General features: G+C 39.7%; 1 protein-coding gene and 1 pseudogene across 1 annotated transcript; one reads left to right on the top strand and one right to left on the bottom strand.

The window, feature by feature from the left end:
- LOC110433655 overlaps nt 1-21,865 on the top strand; it is a 112,987-nt pseudogene that overhangs the window by 27,959 nt on the left and 63,163 nt on the right.
- LOC8086355 (acyltransferase-like protein At1g54570, chloroplastic) lies at nt 1,388-7,429 on the bottom strand. Its single transcript, XM_002455575.2, has 13 exons — nt 6,905-7,429; nt 6,761-6,812; nt 6,113-6,168; nt 5,658-5,816; nt 5,450-5,554; nt 4,531-4,637; nt 3,674-3,795; nt 3,455-3,563; nt 3,197-3,330; nt 2,718-3,087; nt 2,380-2,493; nt 2,057-2,142; nt 1,388-1,956 (listed from the first exon to the last, which is right to left on the bottom strand). The coding sequence occupies exons 1-13, from the start codon at nt 7,296-7,298 to the stop codon at nt 1,656-1,658; spliced, it is 2,109 nt and encodes a 702-aa protein (XP_002455620.1). The 5' UTR covers nt 7,299-7,429; the 3' UTR covers nt 1,388-1,655.

Raw genomic sequence — 21,865 nt, 5'->3', positions numbered from 1 at the left:
CTTTCCATATTGGTAAAGATGATAATTTTGTCATTAGTATATCTTTAGTTATGAAATTTTGAAATTTGATGTACTGTTCTTGTCGACAGAAATATTCAGTGAAGTTCAATGGTTAATTAAGCCATGTTGCAGACCTCTTATGCAAAACTTTGCAGTATAAAAGTTGTAACTAATGGAGTTTTATATAATTTGGTAAACTTTGACAATTTTTGGGTGTGTGGTCTAAAGACTGTGAAAAAGAGAATACTTAGTGCTGCTGTTAAGAACTATAGGCTAAATGGTAGATGCTTAGCATCGGGTTTGAGGGCTCTCTAGTGCATATTGTTGTTGTATTTGCTTGTATGATTGTGTTTGTACTGAGAATTGCTTATGATCAGGTGGTAGCACTTTGGAATTCCGCTAGCGATTTTGATCTTCGGTAAAGAGGCAAGTGAATGTAGCGGTGGTTTGCTACCGTTTCGGCTTGTTATTTTCACCACCTATAGCTTATTGTCTAAAAAAATGTTATACCACTAACGACCAAAACTTGGGAAATTGGTTTATTCAACTTTATTTACATGTGGTCTTATTTATTTATTTATTCATGGTGATGTTATTATTCCATATTGTTATATGTGGTTGTCCCACAACCCTGAAGATGAAGTTGAAGTCTCATTGGCAGTGTATGTTAATTTATTGCAGCATGCCAAGTGCACTGCATCATTCATTTGCATTGGAAGTTATGTCGTAGACCTATGGTCACGACCGTACCGGTACAGCATCATGGGATGCAGCTCCACACCTTGTTGGGTGTGCAGGCAGGAGACGTTTTGCATTGCATTCATATGCATTCATGAAGTAAATTGAGGGGATATGTCCATGCTACTATGAAGCCCTACCATTTGGCTATGTTCAGAATTGGAAGTGACCCATTTTATATTGATATTGTATCTTGTTTATCCATAAGTGGAACTCTATGTTAAATTGTTGTTTAATTCGACTTGTGGTTTTAAATGGCTTGTCAAAACAAGTTTGCTTGCTGAGATGTTTCATCTCACTCTTGCATTACTCAATTCAGGTACTTGATGCTTGCATGGAAGGGAGGGGATTTGCAGCACATCTTCACTGATTCACCCACACATAGAGTTATTAATGATTAATGTTGGGTTTGGATTGATGTAATAAAATTAATTTATTAGTCATGGTGACCCCTCATGATTTGATAATATTAAATGGGGTGGAGCCTATTTTAATAATGGTTTCATCGTTGGTCTTGCTTCTGCGCTTTACATTGTTAATGGGTTTATGTTGCCAAGTTTTAGAATTTGGCATGAGGGAAGAGATAGTGACATCCTAGGCTTTTGTGGCGTCTGGGGTGTTACATACAATTTCTTTTATCTATTTTCAGTTATTGCGCTTAGTGTGCTTTTTATTTAAAATTATTATTTCAGTTTTTCTAAAAATATACATTTTTTCTGTATACTATACGTAATCTACTTCTGTACAGCATGAGGGAGATTTCCTCAGAAATCAGAATGCATTACATCCGGTCAATGAATTGCAGCTCGTAGATGCCCTTCCCTACTTTCACACAGAAATGGTAGTCGCTGTTCTCCTGTCGTCGTTTGTGTGAACTTCTAAATATCCAATCACACAAACATTTCTGCACCAAATCTTCATGGCTCAAAAGTTGGGACCTGAGCAGAGGCGCCCCATGTTGCCTGGTACAGCGCACGCTGCGCTATACTCCTGTAAGGGTCTTCCTCTCTCTTCCTCTTGAGATATGACATTATCTCCTCCACTTCTGATTTGATACGTAAATACACCTCGTTGGTCCTCTTTCTATCTCTGACAAGGTTGTTCATCCCTTTCATTTCAATCGGTTGGCCGAATAGATAGTAGAATCGACCAGGTACTTTTGGGAGAAGAGCTGGCAAGTACATGTCTTGATTTCCATCCTCCCCTTTTACGCTGTCCCTGAAATGAAATGCATGCCAATTTGCCATGAATGAACAAGAGTTTAAGATCTTATCATTTTTTCTGTCTTTGTCGAGGAGAAAATATCATGAAATGTTACCTCACTCTCTCGGCTTCTTTGTTGATTGACTCTATCCACTCCCGAAGTCCGGGAATGTTCTTCTGATCATTGTAATCGAGAACCAACTGCAGAATGAGTGTAAAGAGTGAGTGATTAGTTCCATCACCATGCAGCAAAGAAACTTATTAGTTACAAATGTGTTCTAACATGACATATAGCTTGTAGTGGTCATGCATTTTTTTTACACAATGGAATACTGAAGCAAAACAAGGCCCTGCAAAAGTACTAGGCCAGCCACGGTTTCATTTCTAGTTAATGGTGTGAAAGAATTCACTTCAACAAATGGATTAACGAATCTCTACCTCTAGAACGTCATCCTCTCCTACACACCCAAAGGGTATGATAGTAACATCAAAGCGCGCGGCCATTCTTACGAATTCTGGTTGATCTGGCCAAAACAACTTGTATTCTTCACCCTGCAAAATACAGTACATAGTTACAGTAGGAAGAAGCAAAAAGTTGTAAAAAAAAGTTGGGGTTCAAGTAGCATTTATTCATCTCCTTAAGTGTGGCGACTGACGAATTAGCTCATTTTAAGTTGGTTTTAACACATCGGAATTGGAAATCTTTATGATAATAATCATACAATGATTCAGTCAAGGCTACTAGAGGGTTAAATAAATGGTCAAATTAAACAAACCTTCCTATGCAGAGCTTCCCGAACTCCGCCAGGATAAAGCAGAACAAAGTCATTCCTCTTGAATAACCTGTACATATTGATTGGGGTGACCGGTAATCCACCATACATAGAAACAGTATCGATCCGAGATATCTCCTGGCGCGATGAGTCAAATTTGTTTCCAAACAGAAATGGATGAGCCATGCCACGAACAACTGTCTTCTTCTCCCTAAGGAACTCTTCATACAGAGGACTCAACTCAATACCCATCAGCGCATGATAGCCCACAAACAAGACAGGACCTTTATCAGGAACACCAGAAAGCCCGCGAACAACTTTTCCATTCTTCAGGGTAGACATCATGACTGGGCTCAGTGCAAGGTGAAACAGTCTGCAGAAGATTCAAAAATTTTTGCTTACTTTGTCGAGAGAGAGAGAGAGAGAGAGAGAGAGAGAGAGAGATGAAAGTAGAACACAACTTTCAGAATTTTGACACATACTTGTGATCCACATCAAATGTTTGCTTGAATTCACTTAAAGTAGGGGGGAGATAATTGGTTACAAAATCCCTTTGCCTTCCACGGCGATACATGTTTGCTCCTTTTATGACAGATAACAGATTGACACCATCCTCCTGTGCAGTCACAATATAATTTTGAAAAATGAAGGCTCAGAAATACACTGCTTTTGCATATATATGTATAATTAGATAGCGAGTTAGGAATAACAGAAGAACTTTTAAGAGTGATGCTTTGTACCAAGAGTAGTGTATGACCATTGTCCTTGAAGTATCGAACTCTGCAGTTTTTCAGTGCCTTGAAGAGTCGATCCGCTTCTTCTCCACTAGGTAGAAGATTGTCCTTACCACTGAATACAGGTATATTATTGATTTGTACTTTGAACCCAAACACATGAACACTAAAAGTAGATGGACTACAAAACTATAGAGTATAGATAGCAAATATTATAGCACGGACCTGGCAAGAAGTAGAACTTCGGCTTGCACAGCATGAAGACGAGAATTTGCATAGGCTGCTCCTGCCTTAAGAAGTTTGAGCTTCCACAAAAGAGTATCCCTTGGTATAATATCAGACAATTCCTGAAGTAAAGAAAAAAGCATGAAGTCAAAAAATAATGATATGAAATGTTTCCCAAATGAATAAGAAATCCATTATGCAGCCAGATTTGTAACTGATTTCATCATGCAAGGAGAAAGGACACAATCTTTAAAATAATAAGTTAAAAGAAATACATATTCATTCCATCTTTTACAAAACATGGAGCATTTATAAAAGCAATGTTCCTCACACTTTTTTGTGAATTGGGGCTACAACTGAGTTAAAATGTTTTGCACATGTTTTTTTTTAAAAAAATGTTCTGCATATTGGTTGTAAGAGTGATGACTGATCTGATACATGTTTGGTGCCTTGCAAGTGCTAAAAGCTTTAGAGCCATGCGGTTGATTTAGACTTCCCTGGTGCTGAAGTTTAGTTCATGATCATGTCTTTATTTGGTGTGTAGTGTAATCTTGATCTAGACTAGTAGAGGGACTCATGTCACTGTCAGGTGGGCCTGATTGCAATTAGGCTACCTACCAGTGACACGAGTCCCTCAAACTTAAGTTAAAGGATACTCATAGTGTGCATCTCTCTGTAAATGAAGAGGTTCTGTACAGCTCTAAACATATGCAACTCTCATGCATGTCTAAAAGGGAAAGAAGAATGGTCTGCTAAGACTTATGAGCATTAGGGTTATCATTTCAAAAGTATTGAAACTTGAAGATATGTAGGAAAAAAAAAGTGGGAAGAAAAAGAGGGGACATTGGACAACATACTGAAAGCAAAGGAAGCATTGATGTGAGACTGTCTGACAATTTCTGTAGAGTTTCTGGAGGAGATAGGTTGTTTTCAATGCTAACTGCAGCCATCTTCAGTGGATCACCTGTTGAAACATATTCTCTGAAGTAAGAACATACAGATAAGATATATGTTTTCTTTCTACATGGTTACAGCTCTAATATATTTCCTACCAATGAAAAATGTCTCTCTTTTGCTACTAAATAGAAACAAATATAAAATACATAAAAAAATGAATGCTATTAAATAATAAGATTTTTTGTAGAAAAGGAAAATGTTGGATAGCCCAAAAATCCAATAGTTAATTTTGAATGTCTTCAAAGTTTCAAGTGCTTTCCCTAGTACATTCCTTGCCATATTGTGATTTATCAAAAAGTTTAAGTACTTTTAAAAATGACAACATTTTTCCTTGATTCCCCCATACTGTATGTACTATTTGCATTTATGTGTCTTTAATTTTTTGAATTGTTCTGAATTCTCTGATCTTTGTTTACTTGATGAAGAAATAGAGCTGACCTAGCAGGGGTGGCAAGAAAAGAAATGAAATTACATAATAATGCGAAAAAAGAGCCAAGATGCAGTTTGTTGTTGTAGAAGTGGAGATTATTAGAAATGAAAATAATAGCAAAAGTATTGTCAAGAAAAAGAAATTATTGTTTTAGGGCATGACATAGAGATAATAATACAAAATGAGTTGCAAAAGATAACAATTTCTCTACCAGAAAATGTGAAGCAACAATTGAATTTGACACTAAATATATTTAAGAAAAAAATTTGCATGAACATTTAAGACTGACTTTTCTTGTAGGGGAAAAAGGTGAAAAGAAGACCATGATAAAGATGAGCTGGATTCTTGAGTGTTTCATAGTTTCAAAGAAGAGCTAAGAGGAGTTGTACCCATGACAAAACTGAGAAGATAAGGCACTGTAACATGAAACTCGCTTGGCATTGATTCCAGTAGAGGCAATACTGGCTGCAATGGAGTCTTTGCAAACGATGTAGCTGGTAAATAAAAACAGGTTAGTTGGCAACGATATTGGGGAAAAACGAGTATATGAATAGAATCTATTTGGATCAAATCTCAAACCAAAAAATGATCACCTGCCTGGATTTACTAGTATGAGAACCAAATCAATTTGTGGATTACGAGCCGCCACTGCCACTGCCAGGGACCCACCAAATGAATCTCCGACTAGATATATCGGTCTGTCGGGTGATAAATCATGCTCATGCTCGATCGATTTTTCAACAGTTTCTACTAACCCTGTATGATATTATAGTCACGTGTATTAGAAAAGGGCGGCTTTTGGATTACTCATCCCTCAATCTCTTGAACAACTACACAGTTCTATTATTCATACTCATAGTTTTGCAAATTTTTCTACAGTCACATTGGGATGGTACAGAAATATTAATAAGATATAGTTAAATGTTGGAATATAAGTGAATTGTCCATATCTCACCATCAGTTTAATCTTTTGAGTCAAACTGGTCGGTGCATGTAACTTAATATGCTATCAAAGCCAGAGGTATCCACGAACTAATGCAGCAACATCATACCTTCGAATGGTGTACGATCATTGACTGGTATATGCAAACACCGAACCTCGAATACTCTGCAGAATTAACAAAGGAGGCAAGAGTTAAAAGGGTATGGGTAACTCAGAAAGCTCTATGAGTGACCAAAGAAGAAAGATGGCTGCTAAAGAAGATGGGAACGACAACAGGTATCGTAAAAATTAGTTGGACTTGATGACATCCACTATGTGCCAGAATAATAATATTTACAGTTTGAATAACAGTTGATGAAATTGTAGTCGAGTAAAACGCTAGTACTTCATAATTTGTGGTACTGACTATGTAGGGGCTCCTAAGATGATGTAACGCAAAGAGTGAAGACAAAAACAAGAAGGAACAAGAGGCAGACAACTTTTGTCACATGGGTGCTTTAGCATTATATTAGGAAAAAGATGCAAGGCATCAACATCTAGTGGACTAGTTAGTCTATCTTCTTGTTTTTTTTTTTCATAGCTCTCTTGACAAAGACTGCATGGAGCTGGACTAATCAGAAAGAAAACTGTTTGCAGGAAGAAAAGGTGCTTTGAAGAAAAGGGGGATTTATCTAGAATAAGGTTTGCAGGCTACTCCTATTATTGGCCAGAAAAGGCAATAAAAAACCTTAATTAATACGTAAGGAGAAAGACTCACTTGCCCAAAGACTTGTGGTGCAGGATGAGCCCCGTGCCGACGCCATCCATTCCTGCAGTGGCCAATAGACAGTGTTGTCTACGTTCGTGGGACGGTAGAAGTGATTGATTTGGGCAGGTGAAATGAAGGGACGCACGCACGCACCTGGCAAGAAGAGCAGCAGCGGCGCGTCGTCCACTGCCGGGCGGCCGCACTCGACGGGGGAGAACCAGCGCGGCGGCCCGCCGTCGTCCCTGCTGCACAGGACCTTGGCCGCCGCGAAGTAGTCCTTGACGGTCACGGAGCCGAAGCCGTCGTCGTAGAGGACCTCCAGCCCCCTCTCGTCCTGATCCTCCTTCACCGACAGGCCCTCGTTATCCTCCTGCACCTTCTCCACCGCGGCCCCTGCCGCCGCCGTCCCATTCACTGCCACCGTCACGGCCGCCGACGACGCCTCGAGGGAGCTCGCGCGGAGGGCGAACCACCGCGCCTGGCGTCGGCAACTGCGGCGTCCCGCGCCGACAGCGACCGGGGGAGGGTGGAGCGCCGCGACGGGCATGGCTGAGGCCTGAGGCAGGGCGGGAAGACGGAAGAAGGCGCTGCTGGGTTCGAGGAGAAACAGGGGAAGAAAGGAGTGATGAAGCGGATGGGGCGGGCAGGCAGTGGACGATAGATTAAAATATACTGGCACGTACCACGTAGTACACAGTTTTGTTACTGGTTCTCTCGTGAATGATTGGGTTAGAATGGCTTTTCTGTTGTTATATAGATGCCACGTGTCTGCCGAGTAGCCATTGTTTTTAATTTTACAGGAGATTTAAACCATGCCCCAAGGATGGAAATAAATTATGTTTATGACATCAAAATGAGCCTGAGTGATCTATACATAGGCTTTCTGATCCTAGCATGCTAAAATTTAGCAAAATATACAAAATGTTCAAATTATAAGACGTTTTTTTACTTTTCTAGATATATTGTTTTTATTATGCATCTGGATATAGTGTATATCTAAGTAGATAATAAATACTACGAATCTAAAAAATTCAAAACGTCCAATAATTTGGAACGGAGGGAATAACTAATACATAGTTTACTTTCTTCTCTCTTAAGGCTTACTGAAGCTCTTCGGCTATAAACTAACAATCCAAATCTCTTCTCTCTCCTACTCTATCTCATCCACCTTTATATAAAGTTAATTTACAACTCTTTATTATACTTATTATTCTAATAATATAGTTCTTCTGTCCACGTCTATGTCATCACTAACGTTTATAACACTCCTGCTATGACTATAGGAGATCCTAGAGGAGAAAAATGACGGTACCACAAACAGGTGGAGGCATCGACCTAGCTAGGTATGAACCATCCACTGGACACATGGTTGATGATGGAGAAACTAAAAAGATGTGGAAGCAAGTTTTAAAGATAGAGAATCATGTGTTTCATATAGTGCACTTTTTCGGCACATTTTCTATACTACAGGTGTTTGAAATTAAAATTATCCTTACATGATAGGCTTAGGTTTGGGATCACAGTCACAGTAAATCTGCGGTCACTTAAGAGATGGAATGTTTTTTTATGGACAAAGAGAGTATTTGGCTTAAAAAACAAAATAATATTATGGTTCAAAATAAAAAAAGTAAACAAATTAAGCACTAAGCATCCTCAGCGCGCGCCATGCCTGATCACAGGTAGCGGTAGCTGTGACTGTGGTGTGATGGTGTCACATGGTGTACCGGTACTAGTATACTGTACTAGTGTACTGCTAACCCGGCCCGGTGATTGGACATGATCATTCCACGGTGAGGGAGGGTTCTCCTCGCACTCCTGTGGTGGTCACGACTGGCGACGTCTACTTTCTACTACAGCAAGTCGGTCACGGTCGTTGTCAATCAAAAAAAAAAAAAAAAAGGTCGCTCATCGTTCTGCTCGCGGGCGTTCCAGTTCCAGGTAGTGAGCGTGTAACCGTGGTGCACTAGTGGACGGACAAGCAGTGCTCTTTTGCAGGGCGGCACATGTGAGCATGTGGCGCCGGACGCAAACGGACAAACGTGAGCGACCTGCTGGTGCCCAACCAAATCGAGATCACCCTCAATAAAATACAGTAGCCAGACAAGTTCCTTTCTTTTGGCCTTTTGGCTTTGTTCAGTTCGTGAAATTTTTTAGCTTTAACTACTGTAATATTTTCGTTTATATGTGACAATTATTGTTCAATTATAAAGTAACTAAGCTCAAAAAAATTATCTTGCAAATTATAGGTAAACTATGTAATTAGTTTTTGTTTTTGTTTACATTTAATGTGTCATGCATTAGTTTTTGTTTTCTTCTATATTTAGTTCTTCATGCATGCGTATAAAAATTCGATGTGATAAGGAATTTTGAAAATTTATGAAAATACTATTAGCTGTGATTTGTTATGAGAGAAAAATACTACTAGATAGTTGACAGATTCAGTTGATAAGCTCAAGTGAACAACTACCAGTAGTAGGTGAAATACTTATAACCTGTTTACTTGAGTTTATCAGCAAAATCCAACAATATTTTTTTTACAATAAATCAGCAAACAGTACATCGTACCATGACTTATCAGTAAAAAATACGGTACTTGTCTTAAAAAAAAAAAGTTGTCCCGTGGTACTCTCTGCTATTCATTTAGTGGTGGATGCTAGCTGATTCGCGGGTGGTCGGATCGGCTGGCGCGCCGTGGCTGTTGCGTGTGGACCGATTTTCTGCGGGTTTTGGCGTCCGCGTCTGCGGATAGAGATCCTCTCGCGGCCTCGGCGAGGTCGGTCCTTGTTCTAAATAAAAAAAAGTAAAAAGTCCTAAACTAACCTATATAATCGTTAAGGCTAGAAAATGAGCCACCTCGGCTCAGCTCGTTTTAGTTCATTAAAATAATAAGCTAGCTCGGTTTAGTTCGGCTCAGTTCAGTTCATTATGAGCTCAAAGTGGCTCGTAAGCCAGATATAAAAGATATATATAATATAATATTTGTACTTATCTAAAGTTTAAAAATAGTAACAATATAAAAATAATATATCTAATATTTTTAAGTTGAACAAAATATTTATATGAGCTAACATATTAAATATTTGTAAAATGTAAGACATAAAGTAATACAAAACCATGGTGCGTGGAGAGAGAGAGAGGAGGACCGGCACTCGTGCCTCTGGCCGCCTAGTTCACGGACACAATATTGTCATCCAATAGCATACAGTTGCCCCGGAACTGTGAGCATGAGGACCTAGCTGCTGGCCCGTTAAAAGTTTGGCCCACAATAGCAAAGAACAGAGATCCATAACGGTTTGGTGGGCCCAATGGGGCATAGCTTCTTTGTCCTCCGTGTCTCTCAGCTCAGAAAAGACCCAGAGGAGAGAGGACCGAGCTTGGCTCGCTCGCCGAGTGTGCCAGCGGCCGGGATGTAAGTTTGATATGCAGGGATCGACACGTGAGATGTGAGTGCGGTGTGTGGGTACCATGGGCGTGCGTTCATGCATATACAAGATACTACAACTGTACCCTGATAAGAGATTTAAAAAGAAAAGCACAGCTATGGTGACCCTTTTTTTAAAAAAAACAATGGTGACCATGGATTTCAAACTCAATTGAGGGGATTTGAAGGCACACTGGGTGGTGGCGAGCTCCATACCTCTAAGTCATCCACCCATATTTACTAGCATATACTTCATCGGTCTAATTTGTAAGGTATCTTCTGACATGACACGGTCTCTTAAATCACATTTCAACTATTCAGTCGTTTCAAGTTTTATTGTTTATGATTATAAATTTATGGTTTTTGAATAGTATAGTTGATTACAAATCTAATTGTATCAAGTTTGTATTATAATAGTTTAAAAATTATTATCAAATTATTGGTCAAAGATTATAAAGTTTGACTCTGACCTACATGAAATGCCTTATAAACTAGACAAGAGGAAGTAATAAGTAAGATAATCCACCATTATTATGATCCATGAGCTGAGTAGTTTTGTATTTCGAATAGCATATTATCTCCACATATATCCAGTTTGTGCAATACCATGCTTATCCCATGCAGATTGTTTCTTATTAGTTTACTAGCATAATAATCCATTCGTTTCAAATTAAAAATATGTTTTGGTTTTTATAGCTATATTTTCAAAAAATATCTTATAATTTATAATGGAGAGAATCAGTTGCATAATTTCGTAGGTCTACAGATTTTGTTAACATTAAGGCCCTATTTGGATGCCAAGTATTCTGTGGGTTTAGAGTGTCATGAAGTGTTTGTATGCAACAGATTTTATTATTTTATTATTAAAAACTAGTATTGCTAAAAAATTAGCCTTTTTTGAGTTTTATAAACTCCACCCTTGATCTCTTTTTTCTAAACTACATACTATAATTTCTTAATAATACTATGACCTACAAACAAGACCTAAAACTAACCATTGAAAAAATAACTGAAAAGTTCAAGCAAAATACACCGCAAAGCCGGTACTGAGAGTTTTCTAAGCCATACCTAACCTAACCCTGGCCTCTTCCGCAAGCAAGTTCATTGGGACGCCATTTGTTACAATCAGTCCATGAACCAAAAAACGATCCCGATAAGTTTTCACCATATATTCATACATGCACGATGTGGCCATGCATATTAAGCTAGCTAGTTATAGTAGTGATGCAAGTGATGAAACGGCCTTACCTTGTTGAGAATGCATGCGTTCTAAATGAGCTTTTTGGAATTCGATTATTATGGGAAGTGGGTCTCACCAAAATACCATTCCGCAACAAGACTTCATCAAATCACTATTATGAAATATGGTCAAATTATAAAAAGATCGTTGTAAACGACCCTCCTCTGCCTTTGACGTCTGATCCAATCTAGACTGGCTGCAACGCCTGTTCGCTGGTCTGAAAAGTCATGACTGAAATTATTGTTGGCTGATTTATTGTAAAAAAAAATATTACTGACTGGTAGAAAAAGTACGGCCGATAAGACAAGCGAACGGTGATGTGTCAACTTCCCCACGCACGAGCAGAAACAGTGTTTGAATTCTGCTGTCTGGATGTCTGGATATTTGTCAAACGGTGATGTGTCAACTTCCCCACGCACAAGCGAACGGTGATGTGTTAACTACCACTGGATGTCTGGATATTTGTCAAACGTTGTGCAAAAAGTACGACGTTAGCAGTTGACTTATCACCACATATACACGACAACACTTGAAAAGTATTTGAATTGGACCCCCAAGGAGTGGCACGGTATATAAACGTTCAGCGTCGCATGGTCGAAGTCCAACAAAGTAGGTGGCGAGACCTCCGTGCTCTTCTATCTGCAGGTTCGATCGCCTCTGCGCATGGCTCGAAGAGATCAAAAACTTTGTAGGTGGTGACTTTTCATTTTATTGATTTAGTACACAAAAAATCTGTTGAAGTTTTCAGATTTTTTTAATTTTTTTAAATAACTTTAGATGAAGAAAAGATCTAAACAGATATTTTTTCTAATTTTTAAATTGTAACTTCTGCGAGGTCTTGCACCGGCAACGGCAAGACCGGGCTGCTTTATGCGCTAGGCTGGATTTGACTTTAGCCGCATCCTCGCAATCCGCATCTTGCAAGACTAGACTACAGTGCGGCTGAGGCTGCGAGCGAGTTTGGCGAGCATGAGGCTTGTTTATTTCGATCTAAAATCGATTTTTTATCACATAAAATCTTCTAATATATGTATAAAATATTAAATAAAAAATAAGTAATTATATAATTTATATGTAATTTACTATACAAATCTTTTAAACCTAATTAGTTTATAGTTAGATAATAATTATCAAATACAAACAAAAATATTATAGTACTAAAAAATTTAGAAAAAAATCTAAAAAATGCCCTCAACTATGATGAGTCGTCTAACCAGGGCCCTGACTTTTAAAACCGTCTAATCTTCACATTAAGATATGCAAAACAGGGCAAATTATACCCTATGGCTGTTTTGGTGGCTGGTATCGGGGATGCGGCGTCCATCGTGGCGGCGGTTTTCCACGCTGGCGCTGGTGCGGGCGGGCGGCCGGCGCGCCTGGTTGCTGATTGGTGGGCCCCACTTGTCAGGGAAACCCTGTAATACCCCGCCGTCTCCCCTGCTTCTCTCCCTCGTGTTGATATTTGTTAACGCCATCAGGAAATGATCCGCAAGCGCACGGATATCGGTGAGCACTTCATCCGGGAGGTTATCCAGAGTATCGTATTTATATTTTTACCACTGGGAGAAAGCGTGCTTCTGACTAACCAAATCTATTGCTACTACCCTTTAGGCTCCAAACAATGTAATTCGATGTGAGCGATGTATAGAGAAGACTACAACCGCACTCTCGTTCTAACTTTGGTAAGGATGATCTACTGTTCTATTGGGGAGGCTCATGGAATCTAGACACCACAGAGAATGTTCGACCCGCACCTATAAACCCTACCGATCCTGCTAACGGGATGTGGGCTACAAAGTTAACTCGGAAATGTCACGTTCCTCGCCACTACCACGGTCCAGTTAGATAGGGGATATCTATGAGTACCCTAACCCAAACACCATGTTTACGCTAGCAATGATTACTCTAAACTCCATCGGAAGAGATTAAAGTAAACTCATAAACCAAAGAACAATAAGAACAAAGAACTTACTAGAATTTAGAAGTCGAAATACTGAAGAATCCTAGGAGCAAGCCTCGGGTTAGGAGACTTGATCCTGCAGGTACAACCTCGGAGTAGACACCGACAGGTCGGGCTTCCTCTGATCTACACCTCCACTCTATCTCTCTCAATCTAGTAGAACTAGTTCTACTCTTACATTGGATGCTAAGCCCTATGAGGTGGGAACCCTAAGGAACCTCTCTCTCTGAATCCTCTCTGGAAAATATGCTAATGAATAATGGGGATTGCCTCCTCCAGGGGCCAGGGGGTCTACTTATATAGTCCCCTCAAGTGAATCTGGGTCGTCGGATCAAACCAACATTGATTGAACGGTTCTTCTTGATCCTTTAGGTCGGTGGAGCATAATCCGCGAGACGGGACCTGATTGGTCTCTCTAGCAGGGCGGGCGCCCAAGGGGGGAGAGCGGGTGCCCTGCCCCCGGGCCCGCTCGGCCTCCCGTTCGTTTCCGTGGCTTCTGCAGTCTTCTAGATGATAGAAAATTACGCGGCATGTTAATATCTCTATGTAAACACGACATGTGGGCCTTTCCTCCATATTTCCTGATAACCCCCTGCAGAAATAGACAAACACCAAAACTCGTGGAATTCTGTCAGTTAAAACCCTAAGTCTGGGTGTTGGTTGTATTTGGATCCTTTTCTTTATTTATTTGATGATTAAATTTGGTACTTAAGGACCGTCAACAACTCCCCCAAGCTTACCTCTTGCTCGTCCCCGAGCAAGGATGGACTCAAGAGTATCTGCAGTGGTTTCATGTCTTAAAAGTACACATGCGTTCAAGCAAAATCTCATCTGTGAGTTAGAGTAAACTATTAAGACTTAAAACTTACTCATTTTACCTTTCACCATGGGGCTTGCAACTGTCACTTGTGTCTTGAACAGTTAAAAGATAGAACAGTCTAGTCAAACGCCATGTCTCTTATTCTTTGATCAGCTATAGCTCTAGAGTTTTTGTAGATTTTCACATAAAACTCAGAGATTCCTTGTATGACTCTCTCAAATCTCTCTTGTGTGGTATTTTTGGATCCTTTCCAAGGCAGTAATGGTATATGTCTTCTCTCAAAGTATGTGGTATTTTTGGTATGAGGCATAGTGATATTGCCTTCTCTCTCACCCTACTCTAATAAGGTTTTGATATCTGGAGCTCATAGGTGGGAGATAGATAATACATACTTACAAGACATTTATTGCATAGTCAAACCATGGATCCAGAAGAACAAGTCAATAAGTCAAATCAAGATATGCATGTGTGGCGAGTGAATGGTGTATGGTGATGATGGTGATAACAATGGTGAAAGTCTAATTCTACTTTTGCTCTTTTGAGGGGATACATACCTTTCTTGCACTTTGAAGCTTTTTTTTGAGGAGAATGAGATGCTCTATATTTTCTTTTTCTTTTTCTCTCAGGTGGGTATCTTGTACCCCTAATTCTACTATCGGACACTTGTCCATTTTTACCTCTCGTCTTACTTTTTCTTTTCTTCGAGGTTCTAGGCACTTGCCCCTTTTTATTTCCTCATATATTTTTTTAGAGCACTCACTCTCCTAGAATAATGTAGCAAGTGGTAGTAACCAAAATATCTCGAGCATTTATTTCACTGGGAAAAGCAGGAATAGGAGAATGTTTTTGGTTATTCTCTCCCGGATTTGGAGTAGAATACTTTTGGGTGGCTCTGGAGATGGAAATGAGTGGATATATGTGGATGCGTACTTCCGGAGTAGAAGCAGCATGTGTGAGTGAACGTGCAAGTGAATCTTGATTTTAACCGTATGACAAGCTTGACCACACTCAATACTCATAAGCAGTAAAAAGTAAATATATGGTTCATAGTCTAATAAGCATGTATATATGGCCGTGGTAGGATTTTAAACTCTCATCATACAGGAACTCATCATGCAACATTTTAAAGATTTTCAAAGTTAAAATTCTCCAGAATTCTAGTATCTCTAGGAACAGATAAACAATAGCTCAACCTTCCCATATCATATACGTTAAGGACTTAGACTTTTGATCATGTACTCTTCCCACAAGTTCAGGTCTAGAGCAAATCTTAATTCATAACAGTCATGCCTAAACTTGAGAGAGATTTCAATTTTGAGAACTAGTCATGGCAGAGCAACTATTCATCATTTCCATGTGAGAGCTTATCATGAGGGTTCATAGCAAACTTTATTTATTTATTTATTTAGCAAACTAAACAAAGATATATATAAAAGTACAAAATCTTTATTTGGGTTTTCATGATTATGCATCTCTTTATTATTTGAGTAAAGTATAAACGTGAGTAGAAACACTTAGCTGGATAAATGGGGGTGCTCTCCCCCAAGCTGGATTTTGACGTAATTTCTTCTGAGGTGACGAAGGTGTATTTGAATGTCGGTAGCGATTACTATGTCCTCCGCCGGCTAGTCTTCTTTGATCCTTGCATTTTGTGGAGCTCAAATAGACAATAAAGCTTTGTGGAACTGGTTAAGTGTTAGCATAAAATCTCTTAGCCTTTATCATATTGAGATTCCTCCTAATAAATTTTATTTATTTAGCAGAATCATGCACTTATTATTTTTATAGTTTTATTGTAAGATGAAAACATATTTATTTTATGCCACCACAGTCAATATACCTATGGGTTTTAAACCACAAGTCTACTCACATGGGGCTTTAGATTTGCAGTGCAACGACCAAATATTTTTGTTTTGTTTTCTAATGCCAATGTGGAAAAGTAAATATGCTAATGCAAGTGATGGAATAAAAAGGAAAAGGAATGCAGAAAAGATAAATATGGATAAATACCGATTTTACCTTCCGCCAAGGATCCAATGTTTTAAGTCTTTGGGACAAGACTTCTCACCGTGTTCATCCTTTAGGTGCATCATTTGATTAGGTGTGGGCCTTGACATCTGTACCTCTTGATACGGTGTCACCCATGTTCTTCGTTTGTCCAGTAGTTCGAGGTGCGGTATTGGCAGCATCCTGCTCAGTGTGTTTGTGCTCGTAGATCCAGGTCCACTTGGTGGAGTCTGGGAGTTGTAAAACTCCTCCATGTTTTGCTCGAAGTGTACCTTCTCATAGAGACAAGACAGAGATCATGTGCATGGGCCCTGTTGGTGGAAAACACCAACAGAACCAAAAAGTGTATTTGTTCTTCTCTAACCTTAGTGAGCAAGACAAAGTTGATGGATAATAAGATCATGAGTATAGTATTTAAAACATTTGTCAGATCAGTTCGCTCGACCTAATGGAAAGATAATCTATCTATATTTATGTTTTGTTTATATCTTTCAAAGATTGAATGTGCAACATTTTAACTTACATGATTAGGAGTGTGGGATCACGAAGGTAGTACTAAGAACAAAGATTAAAGGACTAAACATGTTGAATTAATTGGGTTGGTTAATCTAGAGTTGTAAATCATGCATGTTTGTCTCTTTTATACATATGAACGTCAAAACCAAGGAGAAGCTTATAAAAGTGATAGTCAAGTACCTCAAGATGTTACCTTACTCGAAGAGTGATGGTACAGTATCACCTTGTGGAAGTTTTCCTTTCTTAGCGGTTGTGCATCGTGTTTGTAGCACTCTTTGTCTCGTTCCATGGATCATCTCTCTATGATGAATGAGCTATATCTTCCTTGTGCAAATTGTTAACCTTCATGTGTCTCTCTCTTTGTCTCCAATGTGAGTTTATCTCAGGACTTCCCAGGTCGATATTGAAAGTTTTCCTGTAGGGGTTAGTCCAAAATATCCAATATCTACTATAGCATAGTATTGGCTCAAAAGTCAACCTAGACACCATGTCTAATTTGATTTAGAAGGGCATTTTAACCTAAGCACCATGCTTAATTTAAAATCCCTTGGAAGTAAGATCATCATTCCTAAACTAAGCACCATGCTTAATTAAGAGATAAATGAAACTACTCCAAACCTAGACATATACTAAAGCAAATAGAGGTAGTATGAGAGCATTTATAGAGATCTACTTAAATGGAGATGAAGTAGTGTGATTAGTATTTAATAAATCAAGCATGTCTCAAAGGTAGGGACAACCAACATAGCAACTTGGCAAAGGATGTTTTTATGTAAAGTACTCCCCCAAGCTTGAATTTTACAAAATTCAAGATTGGATGAATTTAATTCAATGTTACATATGATTGGTTGGGCATACCTTGCACTTGTCATTCCTCGGATCTTCTTGCTCCAATCCTAGAAAGGTTAGTGACACGAATACCCGAAGGAATATTTCTACAATTATCTTTATATGCTCCAATACCTTGTGCTTGTTTTAGGACACTAAGCTTGTCCTTGGGAAACCATCAATTTATGTCGGCGAAGTGGTTTCCCCTCCAACGCTAACCTACATCAAGATCAACTCAACGAGATCTGCAATATTTATTATAGACATATACATCGACAACCACCCTTTTAAAGATTTTATAAATAGAAAGGAAGAGGGGGTTGGAGATCTCAAATGTGGTGATGTTGGAGAGACCAAAAGATTGGGAAGATGTTGCATATGAGCATGGAGTAAACGAAGTGGCTATAAAAATTCCATGCTCATTAATGTTATCTTCATCTCCAATCTGAATGTTCGGAGTTTCTCCTAGATTGGTCTCGCCTATGTCCTCTTCTGTAGTAGGATGAATCTCATCTTCAAAGGGAGTCAAGAACTCACCATTTGAAATTGGGCCAAAGTCAGAATCCATTAAGGCTTCTTCCTTGTCCATCCATTCAATGGTGACAGCACATGGATTTTTAATGCCCTCTAGCCATTGATGTTGCTCTTCTCGATCCTCCTTGTGGTCTTGGTGACTCTTATGCATGGGATGTCTAGAGAGATTCATAGGATCATCGAGAGGTTCAAGAGAAAGAGCATAAGAGAAATTATTAGGCTCAAGGATGGGTTTAAAGATAGGTTCGAATGAGTCATCAAAAGTGGGCATAGAAGGGGAGAAGATGAGATTGTCTTCTAAATGGCTTCGCTCTCCTTCTATTGCATCACTTAAGATGCCATCCTTGAGTCTTTCTAGATGTCCATCAAAGGGATTGGATTTGAGATGCTTTCTAAGAGATCCCTTCTTAGGAAGGTTCAGACTACATGCACTCAAATGTCTCTTATGAAGCAGGAAGTTTAAGCTCATCCCAAAATGAATTTCCAAAGGTAGAATTTCTTCTTCCCTTGGATGATTTTGGAGCACTACTAGTTTGGGTTGGATAGCTGAATCATGGGATTGATATGTTTGGAAATCGGCTATTGAAACTTCCTTTCCTTGTCTGGGAGATGATTCCTTCTCTATCTCTAGGATTTTTTTATGAAGACTAGTGCAAGAAGGATGTCCACGAATGAAGACATACCTTGCTTTACTAACAGATAAAGAAAGAAAAACTCTACCAAAGGTTATATGATTAAGACCAATGTGAAAATATTGAGGAAAAACATGGTCTTGTAGGGCTAGGTCTAAACCAGAATTTATAGAAAGATTAAAAGATTCCCTAGGTGTAGCTAAAAGTTCATTATCTTCTTGATTAAAAGATAGGACCTCAGCTATAGAAAAGGGTTGGTTTTGACCTATTGCAATCAACTCTGGACACAGATCATAATTAGGGGCAAAGAAAGGACTTGTTGACTCCCATGGTCTATGGCTGGTCTCCAAAGGTGCAAAAAATTCAATAATAGGTGTGGAATTTGAGTTATCCATAAAGATGGAAAAATAATAAGATAAAAGAATAAAAGTATAAAAGTATAATACAAGATAATAGCAAGACTCAAAGTTATCTCAGCAAACCGTCTTTCTCCCTGGCAACGGTGCCACGAATGCTTGTTGATATTTGTTAACGCCATCAGGAAATGATCCGCAAGCGCACGGATATCAGTGAGCACTTCACCCGGGAGGTTATCCAGAGTATCGTATTTATATTTTTACCATTGGGAGAAAGCGTGCATCTGACTAACCAAATCTATTGTTACTACCCTTTAGGCTCCAAACAATGTAATTCGATGTGAGCGATGTATAGAGAAGACTACAACCGCACTCTCGTTCTAACCTTGGTAAGGATGATCTACTGTTCTATTGGGGAGGCTCACAGAATCTAGACACCACAGAGGATGTTCGACCTGCACCTATAAACCCTACCGATCCTGCTAACGGGATGTGGGCTACAAAGGTAACTCGGAAATGTCACGTTCCTCGCTACTACCACGGTCCAGTTAGATAGGGGATATCTATGAGTACCCTAGCCCAAACACCATGTTTACGCTAGCAATGATTACTCTAAACTCCATCGGAAGAGATTAAAGTAAACTCATAAACCAAAGAACAATAAGAACAAAGAACTTACTAGAATTTAGAAGTCGAAATACTGAAGAATCCTAGGAGCAAGCCTCGGGTTAGGAGACTTGATCCTGCAGGTACAACCTCAGAGTAGACACCGACAGGTCGGGCTTCCTCTTATCTACACCTCCACTCTATCTCTCTCAATCTAGTAGAACTAGTTCTACTCTTACATTGGATGCTAAGCCCTATGAGGTGGGAACCCTAAGGAACCTCTCTCTCTGAATCCTCTCTAGAAAATATGCTAATGAATAATGGGGATTGCCTCCTCCAGGGCCAGGGGATCTGCTTATATAGTCCCCTCAAGTGAATCTGGGCCGTCGGATCAAACCGACATTGATTGAATGGTTCTCCTTGATCCTTTAGGTCGGTGGATCATAATCCGCGAGACGGGACCTGATTGGTCTCTATAGCAGGGCGGGTGCCCTGCCCCCAGGCCCGCTCAGCCTCCCGTTCGTTTCCGTGGCTTCTGGAGTCTTCTAGTTGATAGAAAATTGCGCGGCACGTTAATATCTCTATGTAAACCCGACATGTGGGTCTTTCCTCCATATTTCCTGATAACCCCCCTGCAGAAATAGACAAACACCAAAACTCGTGGAATTCTGTCAGTTAAAACCCTAAGTCTGGGTGTTGGTTGCATTTGGATCCTTTTCTTTATTTATTTGATGATTAAATTTGGTACTTAAGGACTGTCAACACCTCGCACTATCATATCCGGTCCTAGAGAAAATATAGGAATATGAGCCTTACTGTCATATCTGTTCTCGAATGTCTTCCACCTCACAAGCTCACCATCACTGTTCTCTCCATAGTCATACTCTTCATCAGAGTCCATGTATGGACTACCTGGATCATCCAGGTTTGGCACCTCATCAAACAAATCTTCAGGTGCAATTGGATCAACCTGAGAAGGATGAATGCCAAGCTTCTTGGCTGCACTCTTCCTTTTAACTTCAGCAACAAACTTTCTAAGTTCTTCTGCCTCTTCACCCTCTGCAGAGCTACCATCACTCAATGGTTGCACATAGTCTTCATCATCTAAATCACTGCCTGACCTACTGTCATCAGAATACTTGTCAGCATCAACTTGTTTTTCCTTTGCCTTTGTAATCACTGTCAGCATCAACTTTTGTTATAATCTGTTCTTCAGCATCATTCTGTCCTGCATTCTCTAGATCACCTTCACTCTATTCTTCACTGCTATCACCTTCAGGTTCTGGTGGCAAGACTTCAACTGGCTCAACATCCTGAAGCAACTCAGTGCCAACATTCTCTGTATACATGTCCACTACTAAGCCCTCTGGATAGTACTGATCAGGATTGTGAGCCTCAAGCATTACTTTACAGCCAACATCATCAGACAGCAACACAAGTCCATATGTCATTTCCATATTTGGCTTCAAACAGAACAACCTGACCACATTGTCTGACCTATAATAATCTTCAAGATGACCCTTAATCTCAAAATAAGATAGCTGAAAGGTTCTAATATGGCTAGAGGGGGGGGGGGGTGAATAGCCTATTTAAAAATTCTACGAACTCACTAGAGCAAGAGGTTAGTAAATAACAAAGCAAAGCTTTTTGATCTAGCTCTAAAGGGGTTTGTAAGCCACCAACCCAACAATTCTAGTTGCTATGATCACTATGCATACAAGAACTAAGTCTCTACAAGTTACACTAGTGAACTAAGCTACACAAGGCAAAGTAAGCAACTAAACTAATTACACTAGTTTGTGGTAAGTAAAGGATAGGATGAGATAATTATACCGTCGTGTTGGGGATGAACCAATCACCAATATAAACAATCAGGCACCGAGAGAATGCCAATCAAACACAATTGAGACACCAATTTTTCTCCCGAGATTCACGTGCTTGCCGGCACGCTACGTCCCCGTTGTTTCGACCAACACTTGGTGGTTCGGTGGCTAAGAGGTGTAGCACGAACCTCGTCCTCACTAGAACACCACAAGAACCTACCCACAAGTGAGATAGCTCAATGACACGAGCAATCCACTAATGATGCCTGTGGCACTCCGCCGAGGTAGGCACAAACCTCTCACAATCACCGGGAGATGGCCATGAACAATCACCAACTCATGCCAATGCTCCTCCACTGCTCCAAGCCGTC

Source organism: Sorghum bicolor, chromosome 3 (genome assembly GCF_000003195.3).
Source record: "Sorghum bicolor cultivar BTx623 chromosome 3, Sorghum_bicolor_NCBIv3, whole genome shotgun sequence".
NCBI classification, from domain to species: Eukaryota; Viridiplantae; Streptophyta; class Magnoliopsida; order Poales; family Poaceae; genus Sorghum; species Sorghum bicolor.
The sequence above is the reverse complement of the archived record's forward strand: the minus strand, read 5'-3'. Positions and strand labels throughout refer to the sequence as shown.